The sequence below is a fragment of the Hoplias malabaricus genome, chromosome Y (assembly GCF_029633855.1).
Source record: "Hoplias malabaricus isolate fHopMal1 chromosome Y, fHopMal1.hap1, whole genome shotgun sequence".
NCBI lineage: Eukaryota > Metazoa > Chordata > Actinopteri > Characiformes > Erythrinidae > Hoplias > Hoplias malabaricus.
In genome coordinates this window covers 77,797,993-77,820,985 of record NC_089820.1, presented here as the reverse complement: position 1 = coordinate 77,820,985, position 22,993 = coordinate 77,797,993, and the positions used below count along the sequence as shown (strand labels likewise).

At 42.8% G+C, this 22,993-nt stretch overlaps 2 protein-coding genes across 4 annotated transcripts in view; one reads left to right on the top strand and one right to left on the bottom strand.

Annotated features, from left to right (window-relative positions):
* Nucleotides 1-1,591: 1,591 nt before the first annotated feature.
* LOC136679102 (uncharacterized) lies at nt 1,592-8,320 on the bottom strand. 3 transcript variants are annotated; one of them, XM_066657401.1, is made up of 4 exons: nt 8,204-8,320; nt 4,468-5,209; nt 4,097-4,266; nt 1,592-3,372 (listed from the first exon to the last, which is right to left on the bottom strand). In XM_066657401.1, the coding sequence occupies exons 2-4, from the start codon at nt 5,176-5,178 to the stop codon at nt 2,487-2,489; spliced, it is 1,767 nt and encodes a 588-aa protein (XP_066513498.1). In that variant the 5' UTR covers nt 5,179-5,209; nt 8,204-8,320; the 3' UTR covers nt 1,592-2,486. The 3 variants fall into 3 exon arrangements, with proteins under 3 accessions (XP_066513498.1, XP_066513497.1, XP_066513499.1); XM_066657400.1 differs by lacking the exon at nt 8,204-8,320 and adding an exon at nt 5,573-5,592; XM_066657402.1 differs by lacking the exon at nt 8,204-8,320 and adding an exon at nt 5,362-5,471.
* A 2,714-nt stretch (nt 8,321-11,034) lies between these two features.
* The window catches only part of LOC136677937 (protein unc-13 homolog A-like), a 57,379-nt gene continuing 45,420 nt past the window's right edge, over nt 11,035-22,993 (top strand). Inside the window, exon 1 of the mRNA XM_066655655.1 lies at nt 11,035-11,170. Within this exon, the coding sequence (XP_066511752.1) occupies nt 11,149-11,170 (22 nt within the window). The 5' untranslated portion in view covers nt 11,035-11,148. The remainder of the gene's footprint in view (nt 11,171-22,993) is intronic.

Here is a 22,993-nt window from a genome sequence, read left to right as displayed (position 1 = left end):
GTGTTTATTCCTGAAATCTATACCATAGCAGGACTTAAGCAACACATTGCATTCCACAGTTACACTGTGTCTGCTCCATTACACGCAGCGAATAATTCTGACTTTTTTTCTCAGAATTATTCCGACTTTTTTTCTCAGAATTCTGACTTTAATCTCGGAATCTTTTTTTTTTTTTTTTTACCGCTGTGGCCCTAACACTCCGTCGTAGTGAACCCCATGTGTAAAACACTGTCAGTTATAATCCTCCTTAAAGTGACTAGGAGATAACATTTAACACTTCAAATAGGTGACTATATGATAGATATAACAAAATGAAGGACTCTGCGAGCCCCCGCCTATCCCAGCCGAGCCTCCACCGCTGTTTGATGCAGAAATGTACGCGCTGTTGCTCGGCTGGCTGTTCCCCAGAGGCCCCGGAGTGGAGAACTACAAACACGGCGCCCGGCCTCTGTTCTCTCCCGCGGCCATCTTACAGCTCTCCGAGGCGAAGTGCTGCGGAAAACAAACCGCACACAGCAGCAGCATCCTGCCAGCGGGGGCAGGTTTAACCCCCTCTCGCAGACGGGAGGGGTTATTATTAACTTACTAACAGACTGTTTATTCATACATACATTGTTTATTATTATTATTATTATTATTATTAAGAGAAGCAGCGGAACATCCCTCTTTTTCGTTTTGTTTTATCGTTCATTCTGACAAGGGCACGACCTCAGAGACTGTCTCGACCCTCTCACTCTTTCTTTACTAATAGCAAGGCTAATGTCCCATTTTAGTTTTTGTTTGAATGTTTTACAGTTAACTGTTGAATGGTCAGTAAACGTAGGCGTTAGAATCAGAACTTGACGTCACTCCCCAATCCACAGTGGGATTCAAGTTTGTAAACCCTTATTGTTTTTATATTTCTGCACAAATATGACGTAATCATCACCAGGTTTTAGCTCATAAGGTGAAATTAGAGTCACGGTCGATTAATGACAGACCCCAAGAGGGCATTTATCACTATCACGTGACACTCGTTAAAAATGTCACACAATAGTGTGGAGATTTTTGTTTAAAGTGTTTTACAGACAATGTTAAAACATGCAAACAAATTTCTAAGAATTAAAATAAGTGTATGTCTTGTGAATACAACATAATAAAATCAAGTATATTATATTTTAAAAATTATATAATATCCTTAAAATATATAATACATAATTAACATATGTTTGACTACAGCTCTTTGAAACCGAGACTTATTTTCATGGTCATCTCCATGGTTTTCACTGACATCACTGACAAACCAAAAACACTTAAATGATCAAGACCAATTCTATAGATGTGTGCTTTTACAGTATCACTGTTATACATGTTTATTAAAGTGAAAAAGGTAGCTTTCTTTAATCCTTTCTCTTGTATAGAGTAGTGGCAGAGAAATGCACTCATTGTACTTTGTTGTTGTGATTTGGCTCTGTACTTTTTCTGTATTGTTACTTTCAGGTACCAACACAGGTTTTCTTCTCTGAATGTCCTGATAGAAAGATTGAGTGGCTTTGAGTGTCACCAATGAGTGAATCTCACACCAGGTTTTAGTTCCTTCAACAGCTTTAATCATCAGTGAGAAGTAAATGTACTTTACACAAACCACACAATACACTACATGGTTTTGATGATTTGTTTCAACATAGTGAATAAATTCTATTTTACAAAAATATGCCATGTTCATTTGCCTTTAATACTTTTTTCTCTCCACATGAATACATTACAAAACCATACATTTCTTGGCCATGTATTTTTTTTTAACTAGCTATGTTCTACGTACAACATGCAGTCTTGTGTTTTAACGCTAGTGATATTGTGATTAGCCCTTTCACTCTTTATAGCAACAAATTTCATTCTATTGATCACAAAACTCCAGACAAATTTCTACCCTTAAACATGTAACAAGTAAATTTACAACTGTTTTGAAAGTGAGCCCATTAAATAATTAATCAGTTTATATTAAAATTATTTAACGTGCAAAAGAAAACTCGAATTGAATCAATGTTAGTTTAGTACTAAAAATATACAATTTTCATAAACTCCCTAAAGATATCTGTTAGCCCATGCAAATGTGAGTTACATTCAAATTAAGAAAGCAGAGATGTTTAACATAAACATATTAAGCTGGAAATTGAAATGTAAAACCATGGCTACAATTATAACTCCAAACACCACATTCATAGCTCAACTAATGGGACATAGGGACAAGGCCCCAAAACGAGTAACTATTCCACTGCAATAGCCACTCCACGAAGTGTAACAAAGCAGCTTTACAATGACATAGACCTCAAGAAATTCAGTTTGTGAACACACATGTACTATGTCAGTTGAACAATGAAGCAGATTGTGGTAAAGTAAGCAGCTAGTGAAACATATACAATGTAATTTTTCATTTACATTTGTAATTTTATTCGTTCCATGTCAATTATTCAACACTTCTCAGAGAATCACATCTCAGCAGTTTCTCAGTGACGCCTGCTACAGATGTCAAACATTGATTTCATCGCTTCGAGCAGAAACTGATCCATTTCCATTGCATTCATATCTAGAGTCATGTAAGTGTTGTCATAAGTGTAGGCATACTGTCTCTCCCATTCTTCAGGCTTTGGACTGCTCCCAGCTCGATCTAAACAAGCCGCCAGATGCACAGTGGCTTGTACTCCTGTAATCATGAGGAGGAACGACGTCGCGAAAACAAGAACAAAGAAAGGGATGCTTGGACCTTTAATTGGCATAATGTATGGGACGATGATGCGGTCTTCCCTGTACAGATTCCCTCCAAGTTGCACAAACGTCTTCCATGCATTATCATCATCTGGGTGCATAGAATGAAGCATAATTACTGGGATGTTATATCTGGATTTACGCATTGCATTCCAGCTCGAAGGGTAACGATTGTTGGCTTCCCCTCCGTCCAGCATGCAAAACCGTCTTTGTTGAAGTCTGATGCTTCCTTCAGCAATACCACATGCAGCCACTGCATTAATTAAGCAGTTCCATGGAGAGTAGAGGAGGGTATCAATGATGGAAGGTGTGGGCACAAGGGCAGCTGCTGGCATGAACATTTCATTAATTGAACCATGAGCCACAAACACAATGTGCAAATGCCTGCGTTGTCGCCTCTTTGTTTCCTCTTCAAGATATTCAAGCAAATGATCTCTAACAAATCGAAGAAGATTCAGCAACTGAACCCGATTACAAGTCTCCTCCAGCCAGGAAATGACGCTTTGGTTGTAGCATGTTGCAGCGATGTAATTCAACACTTTCTCTCCAATCTCATCCATAGCACAGGAGTATCCACCCAGCTTTTTAATAAGCACCTTCAGTTCTGACAGTTTTTTGATGATCTCCCTGTAAAAATAGACATTAAACTGTGAAATCTGCTTACACATGTAAGGCTGCATTAAAAAGTAGATACATGGGCAGTGTGTCATTGTGACAAGTCATGGTTCTCAAAGCCAATGCCATGAGAAGTAACATCTTGCTGCAGACACTAAACCAAACCAGTGAGTGGAAGTGAAATGGCTTGCAACATTCATTAGAGGAGAAGTGACGTTAGATATAAATACTACTATATTACTCAATAAAACGTGCCTCAATGGAGAACTGCAGCCTACATTTATTTATATTATACTATGTTCAATTATTTTACACACATTATGTAAAGGTATTGAATGAAGCTCTAGAAATGAGTTGCACTGTTCCACAGCCGAATGCTGCAACTGCTACCACTACAGCTTTGGGTGTGGTGACCTTGGATTTGTATGTAGCATCTGGTTAATGTTCACAGCACACATTAACTTGTTTTTTAATGTATACAAATATTTACAAAAATTGTGAAGTTATTGATACGATGGTGACGCAAAATCTACAGTTTATTCCACATTTTATAATAATTTAGGATTTTTTTAATAAGCACAAGCAATAAAAAAAGTATAACTATACCGCAAATAATGCCATTTTTAGGTGAAATGATATTAAACCTAGACAATTTATATCTAATAATTACACAAACTAGATTTATTTTAAAGATAAACTCGCTATAATATAAATTTATCAAAGCAAATGACTGTACCGCTGTGCATCCAGGTTTTCCTTCAGAGTTTCTGCATGTTCCTTCATTTTTCTGGCTGCATCTCGCAGGGATTTACTGGCCTCTGTTTTGTGATCGTCACGTGCCAAATCTTTTACGTTTTGAATGTAGTCGTACAGGGACAGGCCCAGGCCTAAAGAACAACCAGCGACCTGAGGAGAGAGAGAGTTTTTAAAAAGGGCAATCAACAAAATTTCATTAATGGCTTTAAGTTGTAAACAAAGGTACAGAGAAATTGTTTGTTTCTGAACTTGAAGAATAATGACTGTATACTGTAATCTGAATACCACAATGTTCCAAAAATTAGTGTTTTGAAATGGATTTGAAATTAAATCTATGAGACAATTTCATACCCGAGCTGTTTGTTTAATGACGGCTTTCATGCTGAAGAACCCAAGGTGCTTGACCGCTTCTTTGGATGATACACTTATGCTTGCATTCAAGGCAAAAAAGGAAAATGCTAGTAACCCATTCTGAACAAAAGTGCCTGTGCCAACGGAAGATCCTCTTCCACCGAATGCTGCCCGATGAAAATTTGTGGCCGTGAAGAAGCTCCTGAGAAGGTCCACAGGCACATTCAGCTCATGCCTACGGGCCAGTGCTACCATAATTTGAGTGTTGACCTCAGACTCATCATCAGACTCATCATCAGATGAGTCTGTGGAGGAATGAGCCCCCTGTCTGCTTCCACCACACTTTTCCTTCAGTGCTTTCAGCTTCGTTTGGATATCCCCTTCAATCTCCTCGACCTTTTTAATAATATCTTCTGCTTCTCCCATAGTCTTCATGGACAGGCCAGACTCTGTCAACTTGGAAGCCAAAGTCACAACTGTGCCTGCTCCGGCTGCAACTAGAGGAGCAGCCAGACCTGCTGTTAAAACTGTGGCAGCTATTGCTGCACCAAAGCCGACCACAGCTGTGGCATTTCCAATAGTCTGAGCTACGGTACTTTTGAATCGAAGACTCTCCAGCTCTTCTGCTAAAGCCAAGAGCTTCTCTGAACATTGTTCCTGCTTCTCTAGCCACAAGTAGAGCAGTTCACACAACCGGTCTGCTTCCTCCATTGAGAAAAATTAAAGGCCAGTAGGAAAGACTCTGAAAGGAGACAAAATGTACAGCAAGTCATTATCTTTGTAATTTTTCTATAATAATTTTTCAGATGTAGTCAAGAAGGACCCAGGTTTGATAAAATCATCCAACAAACAGATTTAGAGAAAGAAGCCCTTCATAAAAACTCCCATCAGTACTTTGTTGAATTAAAACTGAAGAGATCATCAGGGAGCAAGGGTGCCATCCTACAGAGGGCATGAGCAAATATGAAGACTTAGAAATGCATAGCTATTTTTATGCAGCATAGATTTTTTCCCTACTAAATACATCTTAAAAACAAAACAAGGTGGTTGATAAAGGAAATGAGACAGATCAACCAGAACCAAAGTATCAAGAACAACACCATACCAACACTAAGGACGACTATGACCAACAAACATTGGTGAAAAAAATGACGGGATTATAATCCATTAGCTGAATGAGAAACACCTGGAGCAGTCACATTAGGGCCGTGGCTACCTGGGGTAACCGAGGCACATGGACAATGGAGAATGAAAATTTAAAGCATGTGGGAGCATGTCTTCACAGGGCAAGACACACACATACACACACACTTATGCACACTTTTGAGTCGCCAATCCACCTACCAACGTGTGTTTTTGGACTGTGGGAGGAAACCGGAGCACCCGGAGGAAACCCACACGGACACTGAGAGAACACACCACACTCCTCACAGACAGTCACCCGGAGGAAACCCACGCGGACACAGGGAGAACACACCACACTCCTCACAGGCTTTCACCCCAAGGAAACCCACGCGGATATGAGAGAACACACCACACTCCTCGCAGACAGTCACCCAGAGGAAACCCACGTGGACACAAGGAGAACACTCCTCACAGACAGTCACCCGGAGGAAACCCACGCAGACACAGGGAGAACACACCAACTCCTCACAGAGAAAACACACATGAAAAGGGGAAAAACAATAAAAAACACCCAGTGGAGGCTGGGAAATAAAGGGCGCTACAGAGCTGTTTTACAAATGTAAAATATAGTTTAATTTATAAAATACATTGAGAATATGGAGTTCCCTTTTCTTTTACATTGTTTATATTGGCCAATCGAAAACTGTTGCTCAGAGAAAATATGCACATAGTGACAAATTTAGCCAACTGTCATCCTAGAATCTGACACATCAGGGGCACTTCATTTGTCTCTTACCCCAAGCAGAATAAGTCAGTCGTGGAGTGAGGACACCTTGGAGATTCCTCTTTCCCAGAGCTGTAGCTCTCCTCAACCACAGTGAACACCTCTGAGTCTCCAAACCACTGAACTAAACCGACTGGACATAACTGCACTGAACAGGACACTTTACACACTTGCACTATGCTATTTTGCACAGCTGTACAGAAGTTCTATTTCTGTAACTTCTACAACAATATATAATATAACCTACTTTAGGAATATCTGGAAACATTTATATTCATACTCATCTGTACAGTATAGATTTATATTTTATGTTGTCTAATTTATGTCTTAACGCTCTTTTTTTTCTAGTACTTAACTGTATTTTTTTTAGTCTATTTATTGTTTATTGTACCTCTTTTAGAGTTTTTGTTAACAGTCTGTGTACGTGTTACATGTCATACATGTGTTGCTGTCACCAAGACAAATTCCTAGTATGTCTAACATACCTGGCGAAATAAAGAGATTCTGATTCTGATTCTGATTCTGATTCTGAACTCAGGGCACAGGATTCCAGCAGCCTCTAGATATTTTCACCAGCCGCCAGAGCAGAGAACCAGGGCAGAAACAAAAGCAGACAGGAAATCAAGACGGAAGGGGGAGGGAGGGGATACATACCATGGCAAGCAGAGCAATGGGCAACACTAAGGTTATTTGTTACATAACAGTATCAATTATTAGTTATTATTGTTATCTGACTTGCTTCTACTTTTCCTTGTTTTTCTGGTAAAATCCTTGTGCACTAAACCTGTGACACTCTTGAGATACTGATACAGCATGTTTTTGCAGATTTTTTATTGATTGGCAGAAAGGGGTGAAGATACAACCAAATTAATAATAATACAAAAATAAATAAATAAAATAAAACACCATTAATGCTAGGGTGACCAGACGTCCACTTTTACCCAGAAATGTCCTCTTTTTTAGACTTAAAAAAAAGCCCGGGCGGAATTTAACAAACGTCCGGGATTTTGTTTTTCTAGAGCTTATATAGAACTTCGAGAAGTTTCGTTCACAAACTAGTCCCGCCCTCCCCTACTCCGTATTGGTCGACAACTCTCTGTAAACATTTAATTGGTCAGTCTGCACGTCAGTAGTCCCCCCCCCCCCCCTTCACCATCTCAGATTTGGTCACCCTAATTAAGGCAAAATCAGCCTCTTACAATTCTAAATTAATCACTTATCAATATTCCATAGCAGTGACTCTCTGAAATACCATATAAACAACAGAAACAATTAAATGTTAACCACTATAAATACTATATAGACCACCTAGCCACACATTAGCAGCTATCAAGCACCACCCTAACAAAAATGAATAACCACATAGCAACACTTAGCAACCATCTTTGAAACTATGACAACCACTTAGCAACCATCTAACACCATACTGGATCCAGTCAAACTTAGTTGCTTTTACTTTGTATATGTTCCTTATTTAGTTAACGACTCATTCACTCAGGGGTAAAGGTCATTTCAACCTGACCTTTGGGAGTGTAGTTTTTTAATTTTTTTTTTATCTAACCATAAAAGAAAGCACATAGGATTCGTTACATTGAATTGCCTCTACTAAAACCGCTAATACGGACTCCAGCACACTTTCTGTTATAAAACAAACATTGTAAGAGCCAATCTCAATATGTTATAGCAGTACATATTTATTTACAGTTTAATAAGTTTAATAAGTGGTAGCACTAATAAATATAACATAGCATTGAATTCAATGTATTAAAAAAAGAAATAGATCATTTTAATAGTAAAAAGGCAGAATCGGTTTCAAAAGCTACTCACGGTCGTCTCTGTAACACGGAAAACAAAGTCACAGGAGGGGGCTGGGGGTTATATTCATGGAACAGGTTTCAATTTCACTTTCGCTTTAACTTTTCCAGCTGGTGGTCAACTCAAAAGTGTCTCACTGCTGGAAGAGATAAAACGGGATTTCATCTGATAGGAGCCGCCCACACGTGTCCAGATATTTTTATTCTTTTATCAAATAAGGCCTGTTTGTGCAACTGAGGGCCACGAGAGAGAGGGAAACAGAAAGAAAATAATGATTGTGAAGTTTTAAAGTGGGTTTGCCTTCTAGTGTCGACGTGAATATTTTCTAAATTAAACAGATCTAGTGTAAACGAATAAAAGGTCATACACAGGTCACAGTTGTATATTTTGGTTCCGGTGATTCAATGTCCAGCTGTGTTTTATGAGGCCAGTTGCCCCCTGCTGGACAACATGCACATTGCAACGCTCACTCCAAACCCTGCAACCGTGTGTGAAAGAATGAAGGTGAGGGGCCTCTCTCTCTCTCTCTCACACACACACACACACACACTTCACATGGAAGAGGGGACTTTTTTTATTGATTAAAAAATTAAAAAAATTGTATATATTTAAAAATATATAGGTGTGTGTGTGCATCTTGTTTTTACATACTCTGTCCACTGTCCACTCAAAGGAGCACTTTGTAATTCTACAGTTACAGACTGTAGTCATCCGTTGCTCTGTATACTTTGTTTGCTCCCTATCTCTCTTTTCTTCAGTGGACAGGACCACCACAGAGTAGGTGTGTTCTCAGTCCATCAGTGACACGGAGGGTTTTAAAATCTTAGTACCTAGGTTGTTTTCTCCTGGGCTCCCCCTAGAGCTGAAGAGTGTATTTCAATTTTACTGCACTCAAGGGTGATTTTGAAGCTGTAATTTTAAGGTAAAATTATATTACTTACTTACTTTAAAGTATACACGGTTATATCATATGACTACGGCTTCATGAAGAATAGCTAGTATATGGTTCGATAAAATAGAACCTGGTTCAAAATAGTTGTAGCTGCAAAAAAAAAAAGGCACATCCAGATTTTAATGATACTCTTAATAGTGACAGTGGTAGAAACATTTTTCTCCAATGTCCTATAGCTGTAGAAGCACAACACGTATTCCTTCAGTCTGAAGAACTATTTCTGCATTAAAAGTAGGCGGCTCCTGCCCAATCTCTCAGGGGGGCAATGGTTGAGATGACGGCTTGTTTACTGGACAAACTAAGAGCTAGCCGTCTGGACAACTGGCACATTGCACTTTACAAATTAATCAGGAATCTAACATGACAGTGTTATCTAACGCTGAAGAGTTTTATTTTTGCGGTCACCTCATGTAGAAATACCACCAGTAACCACAAAACCCATAAACCTTAATCTAAATCGTGTTCAGTATTTGTGGAGAGCTTTATTCAGGAGTTCATTATAAAGGTCTTCTTTAATAAAGATACTTTGCCTCTACAGCGAATCAACAATCAACTGTGGTCATAAAAAAAATCAATTGCTGTTGAGTCGCCCTCACAGATATTTTGAAGAGAGACCAGTTTTATCAGTATTTTTATTAAATTTCATACATTAATTCACTCTTCAGTCTTTTCAGTTCCAGAAAAATGAGTACTGTGAAGTTGACGGAAGTCGCTAGCTGCTCTCTCTACACTGCTCTGGCTGCCCCCGGGTCTCTGTACAGGGTTTTGCTCAAAATTAATCAGTGCCCTATTCACTATATAGTGAGCAATGTAGTGGATAGTGTAGGGGGCCATTTGGAATACGCCTCACGTTCTATATGACGAAAGTAAGTTGGGGCGAGCCCTCCCGGAACCCACTGAATGTACTGAAGGCTCTGCAGCTTTATAAAAAAAGAGCCCTAACCTAAGAGTTTTTGAGAGGTGTCTGGGGCGATTTTCCACCATCTTGAAATTGCCCAAAAAAGGGGTGGGACTGTACGGAACCAATGCTGATTGGACTGTGATATTTAGAGGCTGGACAAACCGTCTGGCAGAGCTTGGTTAGTACGGAGCCATGGGTTTTTACTGTAGTAGAATGAAATGAATAGAAGTCCTCCCTTTCGGTGGTGTGTCGCCCCTTCGCCTTAATGAATGCTGAAGCCACACAGAACACTTAGTTTTAAATAGCACCAGTTTCTTTAATGGCAAACCGTCTGGAGAGCCCCCTTGTTAAGGGCGTTCCAGCTCTTCTGACTCATGTTACTGGGGTCCTATGTGGGGCTGCATAGAATAACCGTTAGAAAAGGTCTTTAAAGAAAGCTTTCAGAGAAAGAAAATACATAAACAATCAAATAAATGAAGAAAAAGAGCATAAACACACAAAGAGCAAAAATAAAGAACGAAAAAGCAGGAAAAAAAAATCAAAGATTATTTCCCTTTCAGATTATTATAAAAAGTTACATTTCTCCATCACATCATTTCTCACAGTGTTTGTTTTGTGGGTGGTTATCTGTCCTTTTTCTTCATGGACACACGATAAATACAGCTTTATCGTGTGTTTACGTGCCGTTTCCCCCCCCCCCACCACCACCTCCACGTGCTCTTCTCCGGGAACCTCTCTCTGCACTGCGATCCTGCTCCTGCGGATCCGTGGGCGCGCGCGTGCCCGCGTGGGCAGTGGGAGAGACCCCGTGACGTCACTGCGCGAGCTCTCCGCTGTGCTGAAACAAGATGGCTGTGCGCTGGTAAGCGGAGAGCAGAGCAGGGCGCGAGCACCGCTGGAGGAGAGGCTGCAGCTGACGCGCGCGTGCGTGTGTGAGCGAGCGTGCGTGTGTGTGTGTGCGTGCGTGCGCGTTTATGTGTGCGCGCCTGTCTCGGTTGTGTCATGAGTGTGTTGTGAGCGTGGGCGCGCGCGGAACCCTGCAGCCCGTGCGGAGCAGCGGGAGAGGAGAGAGGACCGAGCTCGAGCTCCGAGCTTCTCACAGCCATGTCCCTGCTGTGTGTGGGGGGTGAGTGCACTCATCAGCGACAACACTACACTGTCCCGTATGGGCTGCTGGGGCTGCTGGAGAGCTCTTTGTACTGTGGTAGATCTGTTGGAGATCTATTTGTGGGGCACTGTGATCCGCTGTTTGTCTGCTGTGATGTATGCGATTATGGCAGATCTCTTTGTGCTTTGGGGATTTGTTTGAAGAACAAGTTGTGCTCTTGGTAGAGGTGTAGTGTTTGTTGGAGTTGTGTTTTCAGTGTTGGAGCTCTGTTTGCGGTGTTTGAGGCCAGTTTGTTTGCAGACGTGTTTGTGCTCCGGGGGATCTGTTGGTGATCTCTTTGAGAGACCTGTTTTTGATCTGCTTGTGCTTTTATCGATCACTTTGTGCTGTTGTAGATCTACATCTGCTGGCAGAACTCTTTGTTCTGTGGGAGATCTCTGTGATGTTGGAGATCTGTTTGCTCTGTTAGACATTTGTTTTTGTTGGTAGTTAATAGTTCTGCAGGAGATCTGTGTGAGGTTCAGAATCTTCTCTATTGTAGATTTATTTCTGTTAGTGTTAGATCACTTTGTTCTGCTGCAGATCTCTCTGATGTTAGATATAGGTTTACTCTGTTGCAGATGTATTTGTGCTGGTAGATCTCATTGATCTGCTGGAGTTATCAGGTGTTTCTAGAATTGTTTGCTCTGTTGGAGATCTGTTATGATTTTTTTTTTTTGCTCTGGTGGAGATATTTATAGATCTGCGTTCTTTTAATTTTGTGTTGAAAATGTACTTTGGATCTCTGCTCTGAAGATCGGTTTTGGATCTTATTGCTCTTTTGTAGATCTGTTTTGGATCTCTTTGTTCTTCTGGAGGTCTGAAGATCTGTTTTGAAAGTCTTTGCTTTGTTGATGATTTGTTTTGGATCTGTTTGCATTTGTGGACCTCTTTTCTCGGATGGAGATCTATTTGCGATCTGTTTGCTCTGTTGGAGATCTTTATGGACCTGTGTGTATTTTTTGAAGATGTGCTGGTGTCTGTATTGTGTTTCTACGATATATTCAGTATATTTCAGTATGTCATATGTCACTTATGCAGCGTATAATGTGTGATATGTACAGACCCCATATCATATGTATCGCAGCAGTTCCACTCTGGGTTAATTGATTGATTTGATTGATTGATGGCTGGGATAGGAGTTGATTAGATTTGCTCTTGTTCGTACCAGGCTGATGATGCATGTCAGACCGATGCTGGTTCATGAAGCGCTTTCCCTGTGATGATGATATTCAGGTGCTGACTCTGCTCCTGGCACTGCAGTTCTCAGTCAGAGGAGTTTCACCTGTTTCACCAGGTTCTCCGTGTTCTCTGTAAATGTTCCCGGGTTAAACAGAGACCGGGGGAGTTTGCCGCAGCGTTCTGGGTTTTATAATGAGAGAGAGAGAGAGAGAGAGAGAGGACAAAGGGTACAAGAGGAGGGGAAAAAAGAGATGAGAACCGAAGGGAGAGAGAGAGTGAGAGAGAGAGAGAGGGGGGCAATAATGATGATGATGATGGTGAACAGGACAGCAGGGGTGTGGGAGACAAGAGGGAGAAGAAAGATAAACAAAGGTATGCAATGAACACAAAGGGAAAGGAGCTGGAAAAGATAAAGAATAAAAGACGAGTGCAGAAATGAAATGAGAGAGAGTGTGTAAAAGATGAGAGGAGAGAGAGAGAGAGATACAGCAGCTCTCCCTCTTCGCGGACGTGAGGGAATCCTGTGGGTGTTGGAGCGCGTGAGTTCACGCTCAGCCTGAAAGTGACGTGCCTCTCGCGCTGAGATGAAGCAGCTGGAGGCCGGCAGAGCACCAGCTGCTAGTAACAGTTAAAGGGGAAGTCCACTGAATTCTCTTCTGCAGAATGCTTTATAATATTTATTTTAAGAAACCCAATGTAAAACAAATACTAATTCTGTCAATTTAATAAGTTACATATAGTGAAAAGGGGGAAGAAAGAGAGATAAAATCCTTGGTGGTTTTTTGTGATTTAAACTTCATTTCACTTCGTATAAAAATACAAACAGCGAGGTGGTCCTGGCTTCAGCCGCCTCCTCGGGTCACTGTCTAAGAAGAGTTGGTTTGTTTGTGTGAGTGACTGGGTGAGTGTATGAAACTGTCCACAGGTGTGAGTGACTGGGTGAGTGTGTGAAACTGTCCACAGGTGTGAGTGACTGTGTGAGTGTGTGAAACTGTCCACAGGTGTGAGTGAGTGACTGGGTGAATGTATGAAACTGTCCACAGTTGTGAGTGACTGGGTGAGTGTTTGAAACTGTCCACAGTTGTGAGTGACTGGGTGAGTGTGTGAAACTGTCCACAGTTGTGAGTGACTGGGTGAGTGCATGAAACTGTCCACAGGTGTGAGTGACTGGGTGAGTACATGAAACTGTCCACAGGTGTGAGTGACTGGGTGAGTGCATGAAACTGTCCACAGTTGTGAGTGACTGGGTGATTGTGTGAAACTGTCCACAGGTGTGAGTGACTGGGTGAGTGTATGAAACTGTCCACAGGTGTGAGTGACTGGGTGAATGTGTGAAACTGTCCACAGGTGTGAGTGACTGGGTGAGTGTATGAAACTCTCCACAGGTGTGAGTGACTGGGTGAATGTGTGAAACTGTTCACAGGTGTGAGTGACTGGGTGAGTGTATGAAACTGTCCACAGGTGTGAGTGACTGGGTGAGTGTGTGAAACTGTCCACAGGTGTGAGTGAGTGAGTGACTGGGTGAGTGTGTGAAACTGTCCACAGGTGTGAGTGAGTGAGTGACTGGGTGAGTGTGTGAAACTGTCCACAGGTGTGAGTGACTGGGTGAGTGTGTGAAACTGTCCACAGGTGTGAGTGACTGGGTGAGTGCATGAAACTGTCCACAGGTGTGAGTGACTGGGTGAGTGCATGAAACTGTCCACAGTTATGAGTGACTGGGTGAGTGTATGAAACTGTCCACAGTTGTGAGTGACTGGGTGAGTGTATGAAACTGTCCACAGGTGTGAGTGAGTGAGTGACTGGGTGAGTGTGTGAAACTGTCCACAGGTGTGAGTGCATGAGTGACTGGGTGAGTGTATTAAACTGTCCACAGGTGTGAGTGTGTGAGTGACTGGGTGAATGTGTGAAACTGTCCACAGGTGTGAGTGTGTGAGTGACTGGGTGAGTGCATGAAACTGTCCACAGGTGTGAGTGAGTGAGTGAAACTGTCCACAGGTGTGAGTGTGTGAGTGACTGGGTGAGTGCATGAAACTGTCCACAGGTGTGAGTGAGTGAGTGAAACTGTCCACAGGTGTGAGTGACTGGGTGAGTGTGTGAAACTGTCCACAGGTGTGAGTGTGTGAGTGACTGGGTGAATGTGTGAAACTGTCCACAGGTGTGAGTGTGTGAGTGACTGGGTGAGTGCATGAAACTGTCCACAGGTGTGAGTGTGTGAGTGAAACTGTCCACAGGTGTGAGTGTGTGAGTGACTGGGTGAGTGCATGAAACTGTCCACAGGTGTGAGTGAGTGAGTGAAACTGTCCACAGGTGTGAGTGTGTGAGTGACTGGGTGAGTGCATGAAACTGTCCACAGGTGTGAGTGAGTGAGTGAAACTGTCCACAGGTGTGAGTGTGTGAGTGACTGGGTGAGTGCATGAAACTGTCCACAGGTGTGAGTGAGTGAGTGAAACTGTCCACAGGTGTGAGTGTGTGAGTGACTGGGTGAGTGCATGAAACTGTCCACAGGTGTGAGTGAGTGAGTGAAACTGTCCACAGGTGTGAGTGTGTGAGTGACTGGGTGAGTGCATGAAACTGTCCACAGGTGTGAGTGAGTGAGTGAAACTGTCCACAGGTGTGAGTGTGTGAGTGACTGGGTGAGTGCATGAAACTGTCCACAGGTATGAGTGAGTGAGTGAAACGGTCCACAGGTTTTTTGAGTGTATGACGTGGTAAGTGTGTGAAATCACCCAATACTTTGAATATATGAATGATTGTGTGATTGTGAATGTGTGATGCCCCATGATGGAGAAAATGATAGTTAGAGAGAATGAATGAATGAAATATGGCATGTCTGTAGATCTCTGCATCATTAATTGAAACCAACGCATTCATGTGAAATACTCACCTCCTAATTCCGAACTTTTTCTGCAGCAAAAGGCTACCAACTACTGATCCACTAGAACAAGGATATCTTTGTGGTTCTCTCCTGCCGTGTACAGGGGGATTCTGACAGCTTTGCTTTGAGATTCCATCTCTCTTTGAGAAATTTATCTCTGCTCCGCTGGCTCTCCACTTCCTGACCTGTAAATCAGAGAGAGAGAGAGAGAAGGAGAATGGAGGGAGAGAGAGAGAGAATTGAGAGTGGGAGAGGAGAGCAGCAGAGACAAGGGAGAGAGAGATGAGAGTAGGGGAGAGATGGAGATTGGGACAGAGAGGGAGCCAAAGGGAGAGAGAGAAATGACAGAGGAAGAGGAGAGTGGGAGACAGAGAGAGAGAGAGAGAGAAATGTAGTAAGGGAAAGAGAGAGGGGGGAGTGAAAATAGGGTCCATGAGTAAGGTCACAGCCAAAGCACCGCTCTGCTCAGAGTGAATAATGAATGTATGAATAATACGGAAGGCGGGTGAAATGGTCGTTGCCATATTTTACGCCTCTCTCCGCCGGCTTCCGGAGCTGTCACAGTAAACCAAGCCTCGCTAGCCCGGCCTTTAACGTGAGCAGAAGTCTTGACGGATGTGAAATCACATCAAACTAATGTGATTCCCTCAAGGAAGGGGGATATCTACTGAGGACATGAACCTAACACCAATGCCATCCTCACAACATACCGGGGTTCAGTTCCCTGCTCTGGGGACCACTGTGGGTCGCTCTGTAAAAGCTCAACTACTGAAGTGCTCCACTGGACACAAAGCTTGAGCTTGGTGCATACACACTGCAACCACTCTCACCTACACACTTCCATCCATTTCTCACCACAGTAGAAGATTACAGTTTTAATTATATGGTCAAATTATATAATAAAACTCTCCCACTCTTGTTTATGGTGATATAATCCTTGTCTTTTGTGCTGCAATTCCAATAACATCCTCCTCTCACATACAGCATGTGGGAGTCTATAAGGATTTATGTAATAAAGTAAACCTAGCTTAGCAAAGCGCCCTGAAGAGGAGCTCACTGCACCCCCTCCCCTCCTCGCCATATCAAAACCAGCAGATACAGCATAGGAGGAAAAATAATAATAATCACCCCAGGTAATTACTTCATCTCTAAATCTCCTAGATAGTCACTAACTGGGTTTCTTTCTCATCATGAAATAATTGATTTCAGTTGATTTATCTGATCCAGGCCATTGATTCAGGCCGTTAAATACAGTTATGTATAACTCAATCATTAACAATGGATTGATGTAGCACAGGGGTCACAAAGCATTCGATGCAAATAAAGCTCTTTGATTTACCATTTGTTTACTATTTTCTTTCATTTATTTATTTATTTATTTATTATTTTTTTTAGGACAGTTAATTTTAATAAAATTAATGTCGTTTTCTTCACATTCCCACATCTTAAAACTGACATGAGATAACACCTCAGCGGTCAGAAAAAGTATTTTTTACTCATTTATTTTTTCATTTTATTTTTTAAACAACACCATAGATTTAATTAAGTAAATAATAAAACGATAATGGGCGGAACACTGTAGTAGGTAGTGTCGCAGTAACACAGCTCCAGTGACCTGGAGGTTGTGCGTTCGATTCCCGCTCCGGGTGACTGTCTGTGAGGAGCGTGGTGTGTTCTCACTGTGTCTGCGTGGGTTTCCTCCGGGTGACTGTCTTTGAGGAGTTGGTGTGTTCTCTCTGTGTCTGCGTGAGTTTCCTCCGGGTGACTGTCTGTGAGGAGTGTGGTGTGTTCTCCCTGTGTCCGCGTGGGTTTCCTCCGGGTGACTGTCTGTGAGGAGTGTGCTGTGTTTTCCCTGTGTCTGCGTTGGTTTCCTCTGGGTGACTGTCTGCGAGGAGTTTGGTGTGTTCTCACTGTGTCTGCGTGGGTTTCCTCCGGGTGACTGTCTGTGAGGAGTTTGGTGTGTTCTCACTGTGTCTGCGTGGGTTTCCTCCGGGTGACTGTCTTTGAGGAGTTGGTGTGTTCTCTCTGTGTCTGCGTGGGTTTCCTCTGGGTGACTGTCTGTGAGGAGTGTGGTGTGTCCTCCCTGTGTCCGCGTGGGTTTCTTCCGGGTGGACTGTCTGTGACGAGTGTGGTGTGTTTTCCCTGTGTCCGCGTTGGTTTCCTCTGGGTGACTGTCTGCGAGGAGTGTGGTATGTTCTCACTGTGTCTGCGTGGGTTTCCTCCGGTTGACTGTCTGTGAGGAGTTGGTGTGTTCTCCCTGTGTCTGTGTGGGTTTCCTCCGGGTGACTGTCTGTGAGGAGTGTGGTGTGTAAGTGTAAGTGTGTGTGTGTCTGTGTTTCCCTGTGAAGGACTGGCACCCCCTCCAGGGTGTATTCCTGCCTTGCGCCCAATGATTCCAGGTAGGCTCTGGACCCACCGCGACACTGAACTGGATAACGGTTACAGATAATGAATGAATGAATAAAACGATAATGATTTAACAAACAATACATTTTGCAGCCCTTAGAAAAATAACTCAGATTTTGAAGACTTGTGTTTGAGCTTGGCTTTGTGTCTGTAATGAAGCTTGTGTTTTGGGGTTTAGCTTGTCGTCCCCCCTCCAGCCTTTACTCTGTAAATGAAATCTCAGGGTCATTGATTACGATGTATTGTAGGCGACAGTTCCTGGCCTGAATTATTTATATCGGCAGTGATTTATGACCCGCTGCTATTATTAAGAGCCTGTTTCCGGTGTTCTGCAGTCCAATTTCTTTTTCATTGATCTCTGACGCGTATTGATATATAGAAGGGGGCTGTTTTTTAGCACTCTGAATGAAACCCAAAGCCACCGAGGTGCTCTTTCCTCCTGGCGTTCGATACGCTGAAATACACCCGCATTGGATCGGTGTGGTGGAGCTGCTGTTTCTGTTGGGTGTTTTGCATCGACTCCTTGGGTTTCAGCTGAAGTTTTAAGTGGCTGAAAATAGTTTGTGTCTGTTAGCACAGTTACAGATTGGCTGTAACACCTGGACTGTGTCATCAGTTTTTCAGTGGACTGTGCAGATTGGAAGGAGACAGAGCAGACCATCTGTTCTATTTTTAGTTTAAACCAAATTGTCCTGTAGAATGTTTTTGTGTCGTTTCTGTTTCTCGCAGCAGACCAGTCGTTTACATGAGTTCATCTTGATAAAGCCGAAGTAGGTGATTTTGTGTAAATGTAAATCAGTTTTTGAAAAAAATTCAATCAAAAATAAATGTCCACTCAAAAGTGCATTTATCCTTCCTTTCAAAACAACTCCCCTAAAACACAGAAACACCACAGATTGGCCTCTTTTTGTTGGGGAGACAGGGAGAACACACCACACCCCTTACAGACAGTCACCCGAAGGAAACCCACGCGGACACAGGGAGAACACACCACACTCCTCACAGACAGTCACCCGGAGGAAACCCACGCAGACACAGGGAGAACACACCACACTCCTCACAGATAGTCACCCGGAGGAAACCCACACAGACACAGAGAGAACACACCAACTCCTCACAGACAGTCACATGGAGGAAACCCACACAGACACAGGGAGAACACACCAACTCCTCACAGACAGTCACATGGAGGAAACCCACACAGACACAGGGAGAACACACCAACTCCTCACAGACAGTCACCCGGAGGAAACCCACACAGACACAGGGAGAACACACCAACTCCTCACAGACAGTCACATGGAGGAAACCCACACAGACACAGGGAGAACACACCACACTCCTCACAGTCACCCAGAGGAAACCCACACAGACACAGGGAGAACACACCAACTCCTCACAGACAGTCACCCGGAGGAAACCCACACAGACACAGGGAGAACACACCAACTCCTCACAGACAGTCACATGGAGGAAACCCACACAGACACAGGGAGAACACACCACACTCCTCACAGTAACCCAGAGGAAACCCACGCAGACACAGGGAGAACACACCACACTCCTCACAGACAGTCACCAGGAGCGGAAATCAAACCCACAACCTTCAGGCCCCTGGAGCTGTGTGACTGCAACACTACCTGCTGTGCCACCGTGCCACCCCTATATACAAAATAATATTTGTTATTTATGTTTTCATAGAATTTGATTTACTGAATTGCCAATAGAATGTAAAGAGTATTTCAACAAATATAACAAAATGGTTTTTAAGACAAATCACCTACTCCAGCTTAGAATTAAAACCTGGGGGATTTTTCATGTTGGTATGCTAGTAGCGAAACTTGCTAATCCCACCAGCTAGCGTACTAGGTTTGGATGCAAACACTGCAAGCAAAGTCAAGATCTACTTAATTGGTAACTTCTCATTGAGAAAGTTGGGATGGTATTCTCAACTTTGTTTAAAGCATATGACATCCAAACAACATGGCGGCGCCCACCATCACTAGAAAGGATCTACCATAGATTACATTAGCTAGCTAGCTAATTTCTAACTATACTTTCATGGAGATTTTTGCCAATTTATAGCTGTTTCTCTCTTCATTTTTCTTTTAAAAATCTCATTATCTGTGATATTTTCCCAGGTTCTAGCCCACTAAAGTGCCTGTGAATAAATAGCGTTATATAAATTACACACTCACTCTCGTTGGAGTGAACCGAGCTAAAAAGGAGACCATATGTTATGGTCTCTTTTAATATTTTAATCTAAGCCATCAGGCATCCATTCCTTCCACCAAAACTGTGGCTAGACTATTTCTAGTTTGTAAGCGAGACTAAAAATTCAAGATTGTTTATGTGAATCACTGAACATTTGCCATAAAACTGACAACAACCACTTTACATATCCCTTATTGTGGCTTTAAAGGCCCGTTAGAGCCACGTTCTGGTGCCTCAGCTGTTTCTCTGGGAGGCCTGCTGCCAAAAAGATGTGGCTGCCTTTTTCACTATGAAATATTCATACAACTACCCAAGATAAAAGTAGCTTAGTGCTTCTTTTACATCTTCACTTAAAATTCAATAGAGCATTAAAGAAAAAGAGAGGGATTTATGAGACAACGAGAAAGACACAAATGCAAACACACAATTTCATTTGAAAAGTGCAGAAACGTATGACACTGATCACATGATATTGTCATAACAAAACTTCATATCTAAATTTTCGGCTACATTTACTTTTTTGACATTATCTGAAGCCTCTTATTGCTCTTTAGTGTGTTTGATCATTTCCTAAGAATGGACTAGTAGAAATGCTTCAAAATTGCTTCAAATATTTTATATTAATTTCCTTTGGAAGTCAAGCCAGTTTGTTATTTTCCAAAAGTTATCCCAAACGTCTGGACACTGTCCTTTCTCTCCCCCTCTGTATTTCTCTCTCTCTCTCTCTCTCTCTCTCACACACACACACACACACACACACACACAGAGCATAAACCAATCATAAAGCACATAAAGTGTAAGCATGTGGAGAGTGTGACAGGAGGAAGGAATGAGAGGAAATGAGAAGGAGGACTACTGCTGTTGAGGGAGCCATTAAGGTAGATGACTGTGCTAAACGACAGAACTCCTCGCTGCTTCACTGGGACTCATCAGAACCACAGTTCCCCAGTGTTACCCCAGTCCCAGCCCCCTGGAGACAGCCTTAATTAGAGCCTGATGCTCCCAAATGGCTCTGAATTAGAGCTGCTGAGGCCTGGATGCTGGCTTTATATGGCTTGGGGGGTGGGGGATATGATCCTGATACGTTGACAGGGGGCTAGCAGTAGAGAGTGTGTGGAGGAGAAATGAGGGATGGTCTTTCAGGCTATAGCCCATCCATGCTGAGTCGGCTTATTACCCCAGGCAGCTGGTGCTCTGGGACTGTAGCATGGAACTACATTAGCTGTGGCTTTATAATGTAGTGTAGTAACTGCTCTTACATCATTTTACATAGGTTTTAATTGAATTTGTAGTGTATTTTGCTTATGTTTATGTGTTTTGAACCCCCTTAAATATGCCACCTCCCCTTTCTACTTTGGCAATGGACTGTGCTCTGTATTTCCACAAGTTTCAATACACCCTGTGTGATTAGGGAATGTAGCTACTTTAAGGTATACCCAGTGTAGAAAGTGCTGCAGGTGTGAAGACAAACTGTGAAATCTCTAAAGATGAACCAAAACAAAATGGGACACTCTGAAGCAGCTGCCCATGAACCAAGGGTCACATTGACTAGAAAGGTATTGCCCAGAACTCAACATTGGTATCTAAAAATGGTTAATCCATCCATCCATCCATTCATTCATTCATTCGTCTTCTGTAACCATTTCATCCTGATCACGGTCGCTGGGGGTCTGGAGATTTCCCCAAATCACTGGGCGAAAGGCAGGAACACACCCAGCACAGGGTTCAAGTCCACTGATGGGCATCACACACTCACCCAGTCACTCACACACACACACACACACCTGTGGACAGTTTACACACTCACCTACAGACACTGAAAAGAACACCGGAGCCCCAAAGGAAACCCATGCAGATACCAAACCCCTCAGAGACAGTAAACTGAGGCGAGGATCAAACCCAGGACCCAGAGTCGCCCACTGCCCTTCATTTCAGAATAAAAGTTGCACCAGGAAGTGTCCAAAAACATTTGGCCATTTAGAGGAGTTAGTGGGATTTAAGCTTCCATTCCTTCTTAACTCCATTAGTCTCCAGCAGCTGTAGTGGAACACACACAACATGTCTTGACCACATCTAGTCCTTCAAAGTGAACGTGTTAAGCTTCGACAGTGAGCTGTGGAGGAGCGTCTGGGCTGTGTTTGTAGCGCAGTGTGTTTCCTGGTTTGTCTGCAGTGCTGGGCTAGTTGTGAGCACTGCTGCTACAACTGCTCTCCTGGGTTTACTCTGCCTCTCTGAAATTAATCCTGGGCTTACTGCTCTGAACACAGCTCAGCTCTGTCTTTTTGAAAAGCGCTTTATTGGCAGCTGAGTGTGAAGAGGAGCCGGAGCCGGGGCTGGAGTCGGAGGAGATGTAACAGAATGAATGTAATAGGAATGATACAGAAATAATACATCAGCGCTCACAGATAGTCACTGATGACTCAGACCGCTGAGGGAGATGGAGAACGCAAAGGCAACAGAGTTTCTCTCTGGATCACTCTCTGCTTATCTTCTTTTGCTTCTCTCCGTCTTTCTTTCTTTGCCTTTCTCCCTCTCTCTTTAGCTGAGTTAAGCCTTTTCTTTCTTTTTGTTTACTCTCTCTCTCTCTCTCACTCTCTCTCTCTCTCTCTCTCTCTCTCTGTGTGTTTTAGCTGAGTTTGGGCTTCTTGTTTTCCGAGGCTGCTCCAGGGAGGAGAGAAGGAGAGTCATTTTGAGAGAGCGATATGAGTGGAGAAAGGCAGGGATGGAGGGAGGGGGAAACAGAAGCGTTGTGAGAGAAGAGAAGGATTACAGGATGAGAGCAAGGAGTGTTTGATATGAATATTAATGTCCTTTATGCTACGTGGCAGGGGCAGCAGCGGGCATCAATAATGCATGCAATCTGACGTAATAACTCTGCCCTTACACAGTACTGCAGAGAGAGAGAGAAATGAAAGAAAGGTATGAAGATGTACAGAAAGAGAGGGAAAGAAAAAAATGAAGGATATCAATAAATTCATATCGCGAGAGAGAGAGATAAAGAGGTGCAGAAACTGTACTCTTCCAGTGCACTGCAAGCTCTATTACACTTCACAGCTCTCACACAGTCTCAGTAAAAGTTTGTACACACCCCATTCGAATGAGTCAATGCTGCTGCTTGAAGGTGC